The sequence below is a fragment of the Hemitrygon akajei genome, chromosome 19 (genome assembly GCF_048418815.1).
Source record: "Hemitrygon akajei chromosome 19, sHemAka1.3, whole genome shotgun sequence".
Lineage (NCBI taxonomy): Eukaryota > Metazoa > Chordata > Chondrichthyes > Myliobatiformes > Dasyatidae > Hemitrygon > Hemitrygon akajei.
Window position 1 is genome coordinate 51,144,422 of NC_133142.1, and position 18,452 is coordinate 51,162,873.

The 18,452-nt window shown below is 43.3% G+C and overlaps 1 protein-coding gene across 1 annotated transcript in view; it reads left to right on the forward strand.

Moving 5' to 3' along the window:
• The window catches only part of LOC140741921 (protein SSUH2 homolog), a 64,293-nt gene that overhangs the window by 6,246 nt on the left and 39,595 nt on the right, over positions 1-18,452 (forward strand). Inside the window, exon 3 of the mRNA XM_073072490.1 lies at positions 16,590-16,685. Within this exon, the coding sequence (XP_072928591.1) occupies positions 16,590-16,685 (96 nt within the window). The remainder of the gene's footprint in view (positions 1-16,589; positions 16,686-18,452) is intronic.

Here is an 18,452-nt window from a genome sequence, read left to right on the forward strand (position 1 = left end):
GATGAGACAAAGGTTGGAGGTGTTGTGGATAGTGTGGAGGGCTGTCAGAGGTTACAGTGGGACATCGATAGGATGCAAAACTGGGCTGAGAAGTGGCAGATGGAGTTCAACCCAGATAAGTGTGAGGAGGTTCATTTTAGTAGGTCAAATATGATGGCAGAATATAGTATTAATGGTAAGACTCTTGGCAGTGTGGAGGATCAGAGGGATCTTGGGGTCTGAGTCCATAGGATACTCAAAGCTGCTGTGCAGGTTGACTGGTTAAGAGGCATACGATGTATTGACCTTCATCAACCGTGGGATTGAGTTCAAAAGCCAAGAGGTGATGTTGCAGCTACATAGGACCCTGGTCAGACCCCACTTGGAGTACTGTGCTCACTTCTGGTCACCTCACTACAGGAAGGATGTGGAAACCATAGAAAGGGTGCAGAGGCAATTTACAAGGATGTTGCCTGGATTGGTGAGCATGCCTTATGAGAATAGATTGAGTGAACTTGGCCTTTTCTCCTTGGAGCGATGGAGGATGAGAGGTGACCTGACAGAGGAGTATAAGATGATGAGAGGCATTGATCGCGTTGAAATTCAGAGGCCTTTTCCCAGGGCTGAAATGGCTAACACGAGAGGATACAATTTTAAGGTGCTTGGAGGTAAGTACAGAGGAGATGTCAGGGGTGATTTTTTTATGCACAGAGTGGTGAGTGCCTGGAATGGTCTGTCGGTGACAGTGGTGGAGGTGGATATAATAGTGTCTTTTAAGAGATTCCTGGATAGGTACATGGAGCTTCGAAAAATAGAGCGCTATGGATAACCGGTGGTAATTTCTAAAGTACGTACATGTTCGGCACAGCATTGTGGGCTGAAGGGCCTGTATTGTGCTGGAGGTTTTCTATGTTTCTATGAAATTCAGACACTTTAAAATGAAGAGATTCCCTTTTTATTTATAATTACTACATATTATCACTAAAGATTGGGAGAGCAGCTTTTTTCCACAATTTGTCTTTTGCTCATTTTTTTTGTCAGTCTTTGTTTATGTATAGCTTTTCATATATTCTATTGTATTTCTTTATTTTCTTGAAAATGCCTGCAAGAAAATGAATTCCAACGTAGTATAAGGTGACACACTGTATACATACCTTGATAACAAATTTACTTTGACTTTGACGTTGCAAGTAGTTTCCCCAAACCTGGACTGCCAGTTTCTATCACGTTTGAGGATGTGGCGTGAAGTGATGAGATCTCCGATGGTATGAGTACTTTGATGACGATAGAATGAAGGATCGTCTGGCCTAGAATCATAGAGCATTACAACACAGAATCCCGCAGTTCAGCACATCTAGTCCAGATCTAAGTATTTTTCTTCCTCATCCCATTGACCAGTACCTGGACCATAACACTCCATACCCCTCCCAGCAATGTAGTTACATAAGCTTCTCATAACTGTTGAAATTGAACCATGTCCACCACTCCTGCTGGCAGCTCGTTCCACACTTTCTGTTTCCCGACTCAAATACTGCTTGACTCAATGAGTTCCTGCACCATCTTGTTTGTTGTATCACTATAACTTACCTGACCCAAAACCAGGTCAGGAAGCTGGAATTTTAGAAACATCATTAAAGAGGAAGGAAGGAGAAGGGGGGAGGGGATTTGGAACTTCGGGTTTCAGTGGATGGAACACAGGCAGCTTCACGTTCTGTGCCCAGCAAAGACGCGGCCAAATTACACCCATGTGACCAATTTACATACTAGCCCTTACTTCACTACCAGAAATCTACTTCAGGGATGTGTTGCTTCACTAACAGTTCGAAGTATGGTAGAGGTGTAGGGGAAGGCGCAGGTATTAATTATTTACAGAAGTGACCTTGTTTAGAACTCACTGTATGTAAGTGGGGACGAGAACTAAGCAGAAGGAGCGAAGTTGAGGTGGGATTACTGGCTTCCCCCATTAGTGGCAAAGTTGGACAAGTTCTGTTGTTCAATACCTAGAGAGCAGAGTTATCTATGGTTTGTACAAGTAATCCCAGAATTTTTTCTAAGGTTATTCATTTTTTGGGATGTAGGTATTGGTGGCAGGATCATCTTTTGTAGCCCGTTCCAAAAAATACTCTTGAGTAGTTTGCTGGTCCATTCCAGAGGGCGGATAGGAGTCTTATCGCGTTGTTGATGTGCATTCATTTTCAACATTTAAGAGAATGTAGAAGGAAGGGGGTATGGGGGCATTGATGGCTTGGTCCAGGTGCAGGTCAATTGGACTAGGCACAATAACAGTTCAGCATGGACCAAGTGGGCCGAAGGGCCTGATCATGTGCAGTAGAGCTCTATGACCGTATGAGAGTCCAGACCCGATAAGGAAGATACAATTCCTTCACTGAGTAGGGATTCGTGGACCAGATGGGTTTTTAATGATAATCCAGCTGTTTATGTGGTCTTCATTACTAATGAATTTATAATGACTTTATAAATGTCCAGAGCTGCAACAGTAACATAAATTTGGGTCTGTTGAATTGCAATCCGGACATCTGGAAAGGCAGTAGAGTAACTTAACTGCGAAGCTACCACTATTGCCCTGTGCAGTTGACAAACGTTTATGTTTCAATACTTAATTTCTTCTCTATGTGTTTAAGCTGAATAATGATTTAGCAGAAATAACTCTCCCTGATTTAGTAAATCAATCCACTCCCTATCCTGCTCAAGTGTTGGTAGGGATGACAGCCAAGCAGAAGTAGTTGAACCAAGAGGGCTCATCTCATATAGTTGCCCAAATTCCCTTCAGCAGAACCAGTAATGTGCCAGAAAGTAAAAATTGCAACGTGGAAAATCAGGATCAGTAATTTTCCAAAATTGCCCTGACCTTGGTGCGTAGGTTTAGCACAAAGAAAAAAAAATGTACTGTGATAAAGCAAGCAGCTAAACTCTGGGACCTAGAAACAACATATTTCCAAAGGTTGCAACTGGGGTGTTGCTTGTTATAATACACTCTCCAGCACAGCAGAGGTCATGGGGAATGTGCAAAGTCCATTTCCAGTATGTTGATGACTCAGGCCAAACGAATAAACTATGTAGTTAAATGTAAACAAAGATCCAAGGCAAATTGTGGTTAAAAGTTCAAAGTGAATTTTATTAGCAATGTACATACGGTGCCTGTAAAAAGTCTTTAAAAGTATTCACCCCCCCCCCCCCCCCTTGGAAGTTTTCATATTTTAATTCTTTATAACATTGAATCACACTAGATTTAATTTGACACATAACGGAAAAAGTCTCTTTAGTGTCAAAGTGAAAACAGATCTCTACAATATGAACTAAATTAATTACAGATATAAAACACAAAGTAATTGATTGCATAAGTATTCACCCCCTTCAAGCCAGTATTTAGTCGATGCACCTTTGTCAGCAATTACAGCCTTGAGTCTGTATGGATAGGTGTCTATCAGCTTTGCACATCAGGACTATGCTCAAGCTCTGTCAGATTGCATGGGGATCATGAGTGAGCAGCCCTTTTCAAATCAAGCCACAAATTCTCAATCTGCGCATTGGGAGTGTTGGTTTTTTAAAAATTAGGTTCTTTGAGTTTCTTGCTTTGCAGCTGCCTATAAGCAAACAAATCTCAAGGTTCTATAATTTATATATATTTTGATAATAAAAGTACTTTGAATCGTTTCAGCTTTGAATCCTTTGAGTGAGACTGTGCCTGGACCTCTGGTAACTTTCTTGGTCACTAGACTGGAATCCATCTGATCTGGCTCTCAGCAGATTTTGGATCTCGTGATTCATTCATGCCTTCTGATTGGGGAAGACTGTGAATGATTGAGTGGGGACAGAACTGTCTTGAACTGTTTTATAGTCAGTGACTATGATGGTTTGTTCATTCTGATCCACAAATGAGTCCTTGGTCATTGCCCAGTCTACTGACTCAAAACAATCCCGTAGCCTCGTGTGACCACCTCTTTGGTGTCGGATCTCTGGAGCTTTCCTCTTTAGCCTCTGCCTGTATGCAGGTAGGAGAAGGATAACCAACTGATCTGATTTACCAAAATGCCATCTGGCCATGGAACAGTAGTCATTCCTTATCTTGGTATAACAGTGGTCTAGTTTGTTGGGACCTCTGGTGCTACAGGTTTTATGCTGATGGTAATTGGGTAGGGTTTTCTTCAAACAAGCCTGGTTGAAGTCTCCGACTATGATTTGAAATGTGTCAGGATGGACTGTTTCTTATTTGGAGATGGCTTCGTGCGGTATCGTGAACGCTTGATTGTAGCCGGTAAGTTGCAGTAAGGATCACGGCTGAGAACTCCCTGGGTAATTAGAACGGATGGCACTTGACCATTGGATTTTCCAAGTCAGGGGAAGATGGGTTCGACAAAACTGCCACATCGGAACTCCACTGAGAGTTTATTAGGAAACACACACTTCCTCTTGCTTTTTCTTAATCAGCAGTTTGGCTCATTCTGTAAATTGAGAAACCGTGCTCAGAAAGAAGAATTTCCTCATTGTGGTCATGCATGGGGAGGCAGTTGGTGCATGTGTTCCTTAGCCCAGTGATGAAACATACTAACCTCCAGCTGTGAGTTTTCCCTCAAACCGTACCCTGGATGTTGAAGCAATGGACGGGCAGTTCCAATCTCCCTACTCCTGCGACCAAAGCCATTAGACCACAAGGTATAGGAGCAGAAGTAGGCCATTCAGCCCATCGAGTCTGCTCCACCATTCAGTCATGGCTGATCCAATTATTTCAGTTATCTCCACTCCCCTGCCTTCTCTCCATACCCTTTGATGCCCTGGCTGATCAAGTACCTATCTATCTCTGCCGTAAATGCACCCAATGACTTGGTCTCCAATGCCGCTCGTGGCAACAAATTCCACAGATTTACCACCCTCTGACTAAAGTAATTTCTTTGCATCTCTGTTCTAAATGGACATCCTTCAATCACGAAGTTGTGCCTTTTTGTCCTAGACTCCCCTACCATGGGAACTAACTTTGCCATTTCCAATCTGTTTAGGCCTTTTAACATTCAGAATATTTCTATGAGATTTCCCCCTCATTTTCCTGAACTCCAGGGAATTTAGCCCAAGTGCTGCCAGACGTTCCTTATACGGTAACTCTTTCATTCCTGGAATCATTCTCGTTAATCTTCTCTGAACCCTCTCCAATGTCAGTATATCCTTTCTAAACTAAAACTGCACACAATACTCCAAGTGTGGTCTCACGAGTGCCTTATAGAGTGTCAACATCACATCCCTGCTCTTATATTCTATACCTCTAGAAATGAATGCCAACATTGCATTTGCCTTCTTCACCACTGACTCAACCTGGAGGTTAACCTTTAGGGTATCCTGCAGAAGGACTCCCATGGCTATTTGCATTTCTGCATTTTGAATTCCATCTCCATCTAAGTAATAGTCTGCCCGTTTATTTCTTCCACCAAAGTGCACGACCATACATTGTATTTCATTTTCCACTTCTTTGCCCATTCCCCTAAACTATCTAAGTCTCTCTGTAGGCTCTCTTGTTTCCTCAGCACTACCCATTCCTCCACCTATCTTTGTATCATCAGCAAATTTAGCCACAAATCCATTAATCCCTTAGTCCAAGTCATTGACATACATTGTAAAAAGCAGCGCTCCCAACACCAACCCCTGTGGGACTCCACTGGTAACTGGCAGCCAGCCAGAATAGGATCCCTTTATTCTCACTCTCTGCTTTCTGCCAATCAGTCAATGCTCCATTCATGCTAGTAACTTCCCTGTAATTCCATGGGCTCTTGTCTTGCTGAGCAGCCTCCCATGCTGCACCTTGTCAAAGGCCTTCTGAAAATCCAAGTACACTACATCTACTGTATCTCCTTTGTCTACCCTGCTTGCAATTTCCTCAAAAGATTGCAGTAGGTTAGTCAGGCAGGATTTTCCTTTCAGGAAACCGTGCTGGCCTTGGCCTATCTTGTCATGTGCCTCCAGGTATGCCGTAATCTCATCCTTAACAATCAATTCCAATAACTTTCCAACCACTGATGTCAGGCTAACAGGTCTATAGCTTCCTTTCTGCTGCCTCCCACCCTTAAATAGCGGAGTGACATTTGCAATTTTCCAGTCATCCGGTGCAATGGCAGAATCTGTCGATTCTTGAAAGGTTATTGTTAATGCCTCCACAATCTCTCCGGCTACTTCCTTCAGAACTCGAGGGTGCATTCCATCAGGTCCAGGAGATTTATCCACCCTCAGACCACTAAGCTTCTTGAGCACCTTCTCAGTCGTAATTTTCACTGCACAAACGTCACTTCCCTGACACTCTTGAATGTCTGGTATACTGCAGACATCTTCCACTGTGAAGACTGATATAAAATATATATTCAGTTCCTCTGTCATCTCTGCATCTCTCATTACAATATCTACAGTGTCTTTTTCTATTGGTTCTATATCTGCCCTCAACTTTTTACCCTTTATATACTTAAAACAGCTTTTAGTATCTTCTTTGATATTAGTTGCCAGCTTCCTTTCAGAATCCATCTTTTCCTTCCTAATGACCTTCTTAGACTCACTCTGCAAGTGTTCAAAAGCTTCCCGATCTCTATCTTTCCACTGGCTTTGTCTTCATTGTATACCCTCTCTTTTGCTTTTACTTTGGCTCTGACTTCACTGGTCAGCCACGGTAGTGTCCTTCTTCCATTCGAAAATTTTTTATTTGGAATATATCTGTCTTGCAGTTCCCTCATTTTTCACAGAAACTCTGGTCATTTCTGCTCTGCTGTCCTTCCTGCTGTAATGTACTGTGTGAGTATTCGTAGGTCAGAGTGTGTATGACGTCAGGACGTAGGTTAAGAAAATGGAGGACTGTTGAATAAACATGGTTGTTCAATCTACAGTGGTGTGTGAGTCACATCAATACTACATGGTGTCAGAAGAAATCGCGAAAAAAAAAGGAAGAAAAGACTTGTAAAAGATGTCACAGTTACAGCCACCGTCAAGTTGAAGCCTACAAGGTAATCTTGCTGAGAACTGGAAAATATGGATCCAGCAGTTTGAGCTGTTTGGCACTGCTAACGGCGTAGCTGAAAAGACGGAGAAAGTGCAGTGAAAGTGCATGTGGCGGGGGGAAGAGGCAATAAAGGTTTGCAACATGTTTGTCTTCCAAGATGATGAGCAAAATAAAATTGAAGTGTTGAAGAAAAAGTTTCAAGATTACTGTGAACCGAGAAAAAACCTACCGTACATCCGACACATATTTTCACGAGGGCTGAAGGACCGACAGAGACTATAGACGCCTATATAACAGATTTGAAGAACAAGGCAAAAAACGGTGTTCGGACAACTGCATGATTCTTTAATACGTGACAGGATTGTATGCGGCATACGAGATGATCAAGTGAGAGGCAGGCTATTGAGAGAGGCGGAGCTTACATTAGAAAAGGCGATTGATGTTTGCCGTGCCAGCGAGATCAGGTCAAGTCAGGTTAAAGTGCTCAATGAAGAAGCTGAAGTGCACAAAATAAAAACTGTGAAAACTGACAAGAGTAGGACAAAGCCAGCTCCACAGGATGATCAAAAGGAAGTTAACTGTAACGGATGTGGTTATAAATATGGATACAGAAAATGTCCAGCCTTTGGTCAGACATGCAAATTATGCAGGAAAGAAAATCACTTTGCAAAGGTGTGCAAATTGCAGGAGCACGCAAGGAAAATGCATGCTGAGGGCAACAGTGACATGTTCATTGGCACAGTTGAAGTGGAACAGGAGGTATGCATCAAAAATATTGACAATGCAGAGATGGAGGATGAAGATGATTGGACTCAAGATCTGATGATAAACAGGAGGAATGTGACATTTAAGCTTGACACTGAGGCGAAGTGCAATGTAATGTCAGCAGAAACATTCAACTCACTGGACATCAGAGGAAGACTGAGAAAATCCACCTGCAAGCTTGTTGCATATTTCGGCCACAAGACGGCGCCATTGGGAAAGAAAACATCCACCTGTGTGTACAAAGGACAAAAACACAAGATAGAGTTTGAGATAGTACAGCAACATGTTCCAGCAATACTGGGCAAAGCAACATGCACAGAGCTAGGCCTGGTGAAGCATATCTATGGTGTTGAGAAAGAAAATGACATTCTCAAAGACTTTGCTGACTTGTTTTCTGGATTAGGATGTTTACCAGGGAAACACCATATCCAGATTGATCCAACTATTGCACCAGTCATGCATGCCCCAAGAAAGATTCCAGTAGCTCTCAGGGATCGAGTAGTGGAGGAGCTACACAGAATGCAACAGATGGGAGTCATAACGAGACAAATAGAACCGACCGACTGAGTGAATAGTATGGTGACAGTGGTCACAGAAAAAAAGATGAGGATTTGCATGGATCCACAAGATCTCAACTGAGCCATCAAAAGAAAGCACTATCCTCTGCTCACGGTTGAAGAGGTTGTCTCCCGCATGCCTAATGCGAAACACTTTTCGTTATTAGACGCAAATCAAGGTTTCTGGCAGATCAAGCTGAATGAGGAAAGTTCCAAATTATGCACTTTCAAAACGCTCACAGGGAGATATCGTTTCCTGCGTCTACCCTTTGGGATTTCTTCTGCATCAGAGGTCCATGGCACAAATGATTGAAGGCCTGGGCGGGGTGGTCAACATCATAGATGATTTGCTGATATGGGGTGACACAATTGAGGAACATGTTCAGAGACTGAGGAAGCTCCTAGAGAGAGCACGTGAATACAACCTAAAACTGAACAAAAGTAAAAGTAAGATCAGAACTACAGAGATCAAATACATAAGGTCACTTACTCAGCGCTGATAATGAAAAGGTCAGGGCTGTGGTACAGCTACCACCACCCGAAGACAACCAAGCACTATTGAGGTTCATGGGCATGATACAGTATCTTGCCAAATTCGTTCCCAACTTATCAGAGGTCAGCACTCCACTTTGAAAGCTACTAGAGAGCAACACTGAATGGCATTGGGAAGACAAACAAAAGAAAAGTTTTGACACATTGAAGCAGTCGGTTACTAATACACCAGCACTCAAGTTCTATGATATCAATAAACCGGTGACGATGTCTGTGGATGCCAGTTTTGAAGGAATAGGAGCTGTTATACTGCAGGATGGGAGGCCTGTGGCGTATGGATCACAAGCACTTATGGACTGTCAACACCGATATGCTCAAATCGAGAAGGAATTACTTGCCCTAGTTTATGGGTGTGAGAAGTTCCACCAGTATGTATATGGCAAAGAAATCCAGGTTGAGAGTGATCACAATCCACTTGAGAGCATCTTCAAAAAACCACTTCATCAAGCTCCTATGAGGCTGCAAAGGATGCTTCTCAGGCTACAGAGGTACACTCTCACAGTCACCTATAAGCCAGGAAAAGAACTGTACATCGCTGATGCTTTGAGCCGTGCTTACCTCAAAGAGCAAAAGGAAGAGTTGCTAGGAAGAGAGCTGGAGGTCAACTGGGTTACACCTCAGCTACCCATCTCTGAGGAGAAGTTGAACACGTTCAGGAAAGCGACTGCAGATGATCCTGAACTGCAAATGCTAAGAGACATTACAATGAATGGATGGTCAACAGAAAGAAAAGATGTTCCAAAAGAAATGCAGAAATACTGGACATTTAAAGAGGAAATCAGCTATGCATCAGGACTAATGTTCAAAGCAGCAAAACTCATCGTACCAAACCAAATGGCCCTCCTCCCCTTCTTACCCCATCCCTGACATATTTAGTTGTTTGTTTTTTTTCTCTCTCTCTGCCCATCACTCTGCCTGTTCTCCATCTCCCTCTGGTGCTTCCCCCCACCCACGCCCTTTCTTTCTCCCGAGGCCTCCCGTCACATGATCCTTTCCCTTCTCCAGCTCTGTATCACTTTCGCCAATCACCTTTCCAGCTCTTAGCATCACCCCACTCCCTCCGGTCTTCTCCTATCATTTTGCATTTCCCCCTCCCCCCCACTACTTTCAAATCTCTTAGTATCTCCCCTTTCAGTTCGTCCTGATGAAGGGTCTCGGCCTGAAACGTCGACAGTGCTTCTCCTTATAGATGCTGTCTGGCCTGCTGTGTTCCACCAGCATTTTGTGTGTGTTGTTTGAATTTCCAGCATCTGCAGATTTCCTCGTGGTTGCCAAGCTGACATCAGGGGCAGCTTCTTCACACAAAGGGAGGTGCTTATTTGTAATGAGCTGAGAGGAACAGTGGTTGAGGCAGGCACATTAACAACATTTTAAAAGCCTTGTAGATACGGAGCCATGTGAAATGGAGGCACCTCTTTTTCCCTTTTTGGGGGGGGAGGAAGAGAGAGATATCTCTCTGGATCGGATGATCGGGTGGACTAGTAGTCTCTGGGTACTGCAAGTCTGTCCTTATTGATGCTTTGTTGCATGCTTGAGTGCTCGGTGGAGGGTGCCGATGTCTTTTCTGCTGCTACGTGGTGGGGGGGGGGGATTGTTGTTTTGCTGCTGCTTTCCCGTGGGAGGGGGGAGTTCGGAGGGGCTTTTGGGGTTCTGACATTTAACTTTCATTCATTCTTTGGGGCACTCCTCTGTTTTTGTGATGTGTGCGAGGAAAAGGAATTTCAGGATGTACATTGTGTACATTTCTCTGACATTAAATGTACCTGTGAAACCTTTGAATAAGTACGTGGATAGGTGAGGCTTAGAGGGCTGTGGGCCAAACACAGGCAGATGGGACTAGCTGACTAGAGATGGAAAGGTTGAGCCAAAGAACCTTTTTCCATGCTATAGAACCCTATGATCTCTAGAAATAGGTTTTGCTTTAGTTAATTTTTTTTGAGGGGACTTGGATATTGCTAGCATTTATCACCCAATCCTATTTGCCCTCAAGGAGGTGGCAGTGAGCTCTCTTTTTGAATCATGACAGTCCATCTAGTGAACAGCCATGGTGCTGTTGGAGTGGGACTTCTAGGATATGGACCCAGCTGTGATAAAGGACAGCATATTTTCAAGTTGGGATGTTGCGTGAAGGAAAGGGACCTACAACATTTTTGGCATTCCCATGCACAACCTGACCTCCACCCCTTGGTGTAGAGGTCACACATTTGGAGGGATGCCACTGGATTAGTCTGGGCTCATAATCACGGTGTAGATGCTACACACTGTGAGCTGGTGATGGAGGCAATGAACGGTTAGTGTGGTTGATGGAATGCAGGTCAGTAGTCTGGATTGTTCCAGATAGTGTTGAGTTTCTTGAGCGTTGGAGTTGCTCTCCATCAGATTAATGGAGAGCATCCCACAGTGTTCTTGAGCTTTGCTTTGTAAATGGCGGAAAGGCGGTGAGCCACTCGCTACTGCGTACCTAGCTCTGACCTGCTTTTCATTGCCATGTATTTGTCAGCTGGCCTAGTTGACGTTCTGATCATTGGTAATTCCTAGGAGGTAAATAATTGTGGACTGCATCATGGTAATGTTAATGAATGTGAAGGGGAGATGATTAGGGACTCTCTTGTTGGAGATAGTTATCAGCTGGCACTGATATAGCTCATGTGTTCCTTGTCATATTAGGCCATGCTAGAATATATTCTGTGGTCTTGCTAGAAGTGAGGATGGACTAGCTGAATGGAATTGAACATCACTGACGTGGTTATATTTGATTGTGCCATTTGTTTGGTTATTAAATGTTTGAAAGAATTCTGGTTGATGCTTCAGTGAGAGTTTTAAATGGTTACTCCCTGCCCGAGTGAGTTCGGAGCTAACTCGGGGCAGCGGTGCAGGACAGGCTCGTCAGTGAATGCAGGAAGTAGGAAGCCTGGGTTGCCTCATCATTAATTCCCGGAGCTGTGACGCCCCATGGCCTCAGGTCAGATGTGGGCAAGGAAACTGCCTCTTGCTAACACCCACCTTCCTCCCACAGCTGATAAATCAGTGGTTCCACATGTTGAACAACACTGAAGAGAAGCTTTGGAAGTGATGAGGACATATTGTCACCCATTAACTGGACTCTGAAAAGTCACAGTCAATCACAGTTTATTTACTTGTGCTCAAGGAGAACAGCATGGCCCTGGTCACCAAACTGTGTTCTGAAGTTTGAACAAACAAGTCCCATTTTTATACAGAAGTTGTCTAGTTGGATACAGATATTGACCAATTAGTTACCTTGAGGATGTTCAAATTCCTTATTTGCATGATCAATCACCAATCACAATACGGTAATATGGGTATTAATAGCTAATTGAATCTACACATTAAAGGATAATAATACTTCAGAATTAGTAAAGTAACTGGCCAACAGTATCACCCTAGAACCCTTCATTTGCAGCTTTATCTCATCTTGGCATGCCAGGTGGCTCTCATCCCAGAGGGAAGCTGCAGTGCCTAAAAAATGTAGTCACCCTTTGGAAGTTTTCATGCTTTATTTTATAACATTGAATTAGCCGTGGGCACTCACATGGGCCCAACTATGCCTGCCTGTTTGTCAACTACATGGAACAGTCTATGTTCTGAGCCTACACTGGTGACCCTCCTGCACTTTTCCTACGCTACATCAACGACTGCATTGGTGCTGCTTCCCGCAACCGTGCTGAAATTGTCGACTTCATCCACTTTGCTTCCTACTTCCACCCTGCCCTCAAATTCATCTGGTCTATTTCTGACACATCCCTTCCCTTTATCGATCTCACTGTCTCTGTCTCTGGAGACAGCTTATCCATTGATGTCTATTATAAGCCCACGGACTCTCACAGCTACCTAGACTACACCTCATCCCACCCTACTACCTGTAAAAATGCCATCCCCTTTTCTCAATTCCTCCATCTCTGCCACATCTGCTCTCCGGATAAGGCTTTATATTCTAGAAGGAAGGAGATGTCCTACTTTTTCACGGAAAGGGTCTGTCCTTCCTCTACCATCAGAGCTGCCCTCAACCGCATCTCTTCCATTTCATGCACGTCTACACTTACCCCATCCTCCCGCCACCCTAACAGGGGTAGGGTTCCTCATCTTCATCTACCACCCCACCAGCCACAGCGTTCAGCACATAATTCTCCACAACTTCCACCATCTCCAATGGGATCCCACCACCAAGCACATCTTTCCTTCCCCCCACTTTCTGCTTTTAACAGCGATCACTCCCTAGGTGACTCCCTTGTCCATTCATCCTTCACTGATCTCCCTCCTGGCACTTATCTTTGTAAGTGACACAAGTGCTGCACCTGTCCCTACACCTTCTCCCTCACTACCTTCCAGGGTCCTAAACAGTCTTCCAGGTTTGTTGGGGTCATTTACTGTGCTCCCAGTGTGGCCTCCTGTACATCGGTGAGACCTGACGTAGATTAGGAGACCACTTCGCCGAGCATCTACACTCCGTCCGCCAGAACAAATGGGATCTCCCAGTAGCCACCCATTTTAATTACACTTCCCATTCCCATTCTAATATGTCCATCCACGGCCGCCTCCACTGTCGTGATGAGGCCACACTTAAGTTTTAAGAATAACATCTTGTATTCCATTTGGGTAGTCTCCAACCTGATGGCATGAAAATCGATTTCTCAAAATTCCAGTAATGTCCCCCAACAACCCCCTTCTCCATTTCCCATCCCCTTTTCCCTCTCTCACCTCATCTCCTTTCCCACCCATTGACTCCTGCTGGTGTTCCTTCCTCCTTTCTTCCATGGCCTTCTGTCTCTTTCGCCAATCAACTTCCCAGCTCCCTCTCCTCCAGGTTTCACCTATCACCTGGTGGTTCTCTCTCCCCTCTCCCCACCTTTTAAATTTACTCCTCAGCTTTTTCCTAGCAGTTGGTTTTAGAAGTCACATTATTAGTTAAATGGTGATCTGTTTTTGGAGAACTGTGTGCAGTCAAGGTGCTTCAACTGATTGTAGTAAAAATACACCTTGTACCTGGAAGATCCAACTGCTGGTGAGTCTGTATCTTGGCAAAAACTACACCATGAAGACAAAAGGACACTCCAAGCAACTCCACGAAAAAGTTATTGAAAAGCACAAGTCAGGAGATAGATACAAGAACATTTCCAAGTCACTGAATATCTCTTGGAGTACAGTTAAGTCAATCATCAAGAAATGGAAAGAATATGGTACAGCTGTAAATCTGCCTAGAGCCGGCCATCCTCAAAAACTGAGTGACCGTGCAAGAAGGGGATTAGTGAGGGAAGCCACCAAGAGACCTATGGCAACTCTGGAGGAGTTACAAGCTTCAGTGGCTGAGATGGGAGAGATTCCAGATACAACAACTGTTGACCGGGTGCTTCACCAGTCACAGCTTTATGAGAGAATGGCAAAGAGAAAGCCACTGTTGGGAAAAAAAACTCACAAGAAATCTTGTCTAGAGTTTACCAGGATGCATGTGGGAGACTCTGAATTCATCTGGAAGAAGAATCTGTGGCTTGATGGAACCAAAATTGATCTTTCTGTCCATCAGTCTGAACGCAATGTTTGACGTAAGCCAAACACCACACATCATCAAAAACACACCGTCTCTACTGTGAAGCATGGTGGTAGCTGCATCATGCTGTGGGGATAGCTAAATTTCAATTCCATTGTGTGTGGCGAGTTTGTGTATATCTATCGATAGCATCTCCAAAATTTACTGCAGCTCACTGCCTATTTTAAAAGTTAATTAAAAAATTCCCATGATCCCCCCACAATATACTGAGACATGAAGCCCGGCTAATTTTTTAGATCAGATTGAACATTTTTTTAAATAGCTTTCTTTATCACACGTAATATGAAAACGTCAGGTGAAATGTGCTGTTTGCATCAACATCCGACACAGTCCGAGCTTCTGGCACCAAGGTAACGTTCCCTCAAATTACTAACCCAAACATCTTTGGAGTGTGGGAGGAAACCAGAGCACCCAGATGAAACCCACACGGTCTCAGGGAGAATGTACAAATGTTTTACAGATAGTAGCATGAATCAAACCCGTTGCTGGCGCTGTAAAGTGTTAACCGCTATGCTGCCATGCAACCCAATTTATATGAAAAAGCGCAGCAAACTGCCTGTACAATGCAGATAGATGGTCAGCCATTTTAGTGGAGATTAATTTTGAGATACCTGCATATATGCTGCAGGTCTGTCTCTATCACTCTTAGAATTACTGGCCCATAGGTTTGGTTCATCAGAAGAGCAATTCTGCATCCACTGTGCATTGTTGTAAATAGTGACCAGAGCTATTTTAAATGATTCAATAGCCATTAGTGACTAGGAGCCCACAAATTCAGCAGGTTGTGGGGAAGGCAGCTGGAATACTGGCCCAAAAGGGGTGGAGTATGAAAATAGAGAGGTCTTCCTGCAACTGGACAATGTACGTGAGACCACAATTAGAGTACTGTGAACAATGTTGGCTTCACGAGACAGTGAAAGCTATTTCACTGGAAACATTTTAGTGAAGGTTCACTAGAATGATCCTAGCCTGAGCCTGAGTGTGAAGGGTTTGCCTAAACAGGTAGGGACTCACTGGAGTTTAGAAAAATGAGAGAAAATAATTTTGAAGCTTTGAAAATTGTTAGGGGTTCTTAGAGGGATAGACAGGTTCAATTCTGACATCCTGCACTCTCTCCTGGAAGAGTCCAGAAGCAGAGGGTATAGTCCCAGAAAATTTAAGCCAATTTAAGACTGAGATGAAAATTTATTTTCTTTCCAAGGGTTGCAGATCTTAGGAACTTCTTAGGGCAGAGTCCTGGGGTATATTTAATGCTGAGAGAGATAGATTTCTATACAGACAATGGTACCCAAGGAAATGAAGAAAGGGCAGGAAAGTGGAATTGGAATAAAAAGTCAACCTGGATTCCACTAAAGGACACACCAGGCTTAAGGGAGTGAATTGTCTTCACTTGTTCCTACTTTTCTCTTTAGTTAGTAAGATCGGACTTTGCACACATGCGGTGAAATGCATCATTTGCATTAATAACCAAGGATATGCTGGGGACAGTCCTATGTGTATTACCAGACATCCCAGTCCCAATGCTATAGAAAAAAATCTGCAAAAAACAACACAGTGCAAAGCAAAAAAAAAAACAATTAACAACAAGTCCAGATTGAATAAAGCAAGCTCAAAGTGAATTTATTATCCAAGTATGTATAGATCACCATATACTACCTTGAGCCAGGCATTCACAGTAAACAAAGAAATACAATAGAATCAATGGAAAAATGCTCTGAAAAACAAACAAGGTTTGAATGAAGACTGTGCAACTAGCTAACTAATTAATACAAAGAATACTGTTATGGGTCCATGGGGTTGTGTTCAGAGTTGAGAGTGAAGTTATCCATTCTGCTTCAGGATCATGATGGTTGAAGGGTGATAATTGTTCCCGAGTCTAATGGTGTGGGTCCTAAGACTCTTGTACCTCTTGGTCGATGGTAGTAGTGAGAAGAGAGCACGGCCTGGATGGTGGGAGTCCTTTATGATGGGTGCAACTTTCCTATGAAAGTGCTCCTTGGTGATGTCTCGCTCATGGGGAGGACTTCATCCGCGAATCCACCACTTTTTGTGATTCTTCTATTCTTTGTTCTGAGAGGAGTATAAATATAGATATAAGGGCAAATTAGTCATAAAGACTGTTTCATCTCTTTTGATGGCTCGTCCCATTCATTCAACAGAAGCGTGTGTCACACTGTCTTTGCAGCTTACCTTGGAGCTCCCCAGGCCGAGGAATTTCCGTCCGCACCACCAGCTCACCTGCTGGATGATGTCACTGGATACGAGGGGACCATAGGCGGTGGTAAGTACTGGGTTTTGGTTCAGTGAGTTTATTGGTCAGAGCAGGATGTAGCAGCTGCTACACCACACGAAACATGAGTCATTACATTGAGTTTTCGTGACTTCACTTGGACACAGCTTGACTGCAGTTCCACATTTGCGGCTTTCTCATTCCTGCCACCTTGTACTGATGCCAGGGTAAGAGTCAGCTGCAAAACGGTCATGTGACTGGCTGCTGCACTGCTTGTTTGCATTGAGAAGGGGGAAATGCACTCACACTGAAGACAAAGTTACCAAGAAGTCAAACTTGCATTTTCTGGGCACACTTTTATAAACAATTAGTTAAGACAGTGGGACCAGTGCATTTTGGCCCCATTATGCGGCTGCCCAATTAGCTGGTTTCATTGAGATCGTTTATAAAAGACAAACTACCATTTAACTGAGTAATAAATTCTGTATTTAAATGAAAAACAGAACAAATTAGAACACCACCAATATTACTTTGTACTATAAAACTGTGTATTAGTTCCTAACAGTTATCGACAGAGGAATTTATACCATGTACACTGCCGTGTTCGTTTGATTGAACAAAATCAACACAGACACCTATTGCCGATAATGGACAGCCTTCATTGCCTTTCTATATGAACTAGTGCCAAAATTCACTGATTTGTAAATTTGCATTGGTTCACTCAAATGGATAACGTTACACAAGCATACTTACAGAACTGATGTTATTTAAAAACTGTTCGCTCTTAGCACATTATAGTGTCTAACAGCCACACAAGTGTATGTAACTGAGGCTAGTTAGAAACTGCTGCATCCTCCAAATCTTCATTTTCATTGTAACATTCAACATGATTGTCAATACTTTCAAATTCATCATAGTTCCTAAGTTGCTAAAGTAGAGAAATCATTTAATTTTCAGTCCTGGCAGTTCCTCGCATCTCCAAGCCTGATGCTTGAAACCACAGTCATTAAAACAGTTCTGAATTTTATTACTGCTCATTTCTATCAGTGACAAAAATCACTGCATTTTGAAAACAAACAAATGCAACTAACACTATTTAAAAACTGTTCACTCCTAGCATGGTGTAGTGTCATCGGCCACACAAGTGCACATGACTGACACTAGTTAGAAACTGCTTAGCAACAGTCTCCTGTCCCAGTTAAATGGCACAGTGTCCCTAATAAATGAAAGAAATCCTGGCTAATGTCTCGATTAGATTTTTTTTTCTTTACGAGTTGTCACAAGTAAATGGTTGCTGTGATTAACTGGTGGCCCGATTAACCTGAATCCACTTTATTTGCAAAATTGCTGTGCACTTCTCTTTAATGTACATGGAGAGTGTAGCATCAAAATGGAGAAATGCTTCCTATCTGTTTCCAGGCCCTTTTCTGAAAAATGGACTCCATACTCCATGCTGGAGGTCTTTTCTAAGTGCTGTTCCTCAAATGACTCTGGAAAATGTTACCAGGCCATTAACTAGTACCTCTAAATCCTGTTCTTTTCAGATCTAATAATTCAAACAGATTAGTAAAGCCCCTTCCACTCCCTGTAATCCCACGCTCTCACTCATCCCTTGCCTCACCCGTAGAACCAGGAAGTGTAGTATCCACTTCTAGGCCTCCAACTGAGATAAGTAGTGAATGCCAGACCATCTGGGAGGCAGGGATCCTGGATCAAAGATCAACTTTATCTGCCGTGTACATTTACAGGTGTTTGGAATTTGCTGTAATTAGCACGATATGCAACCAAAAAGCAGTCCACTGTTATAAAGATATGGAG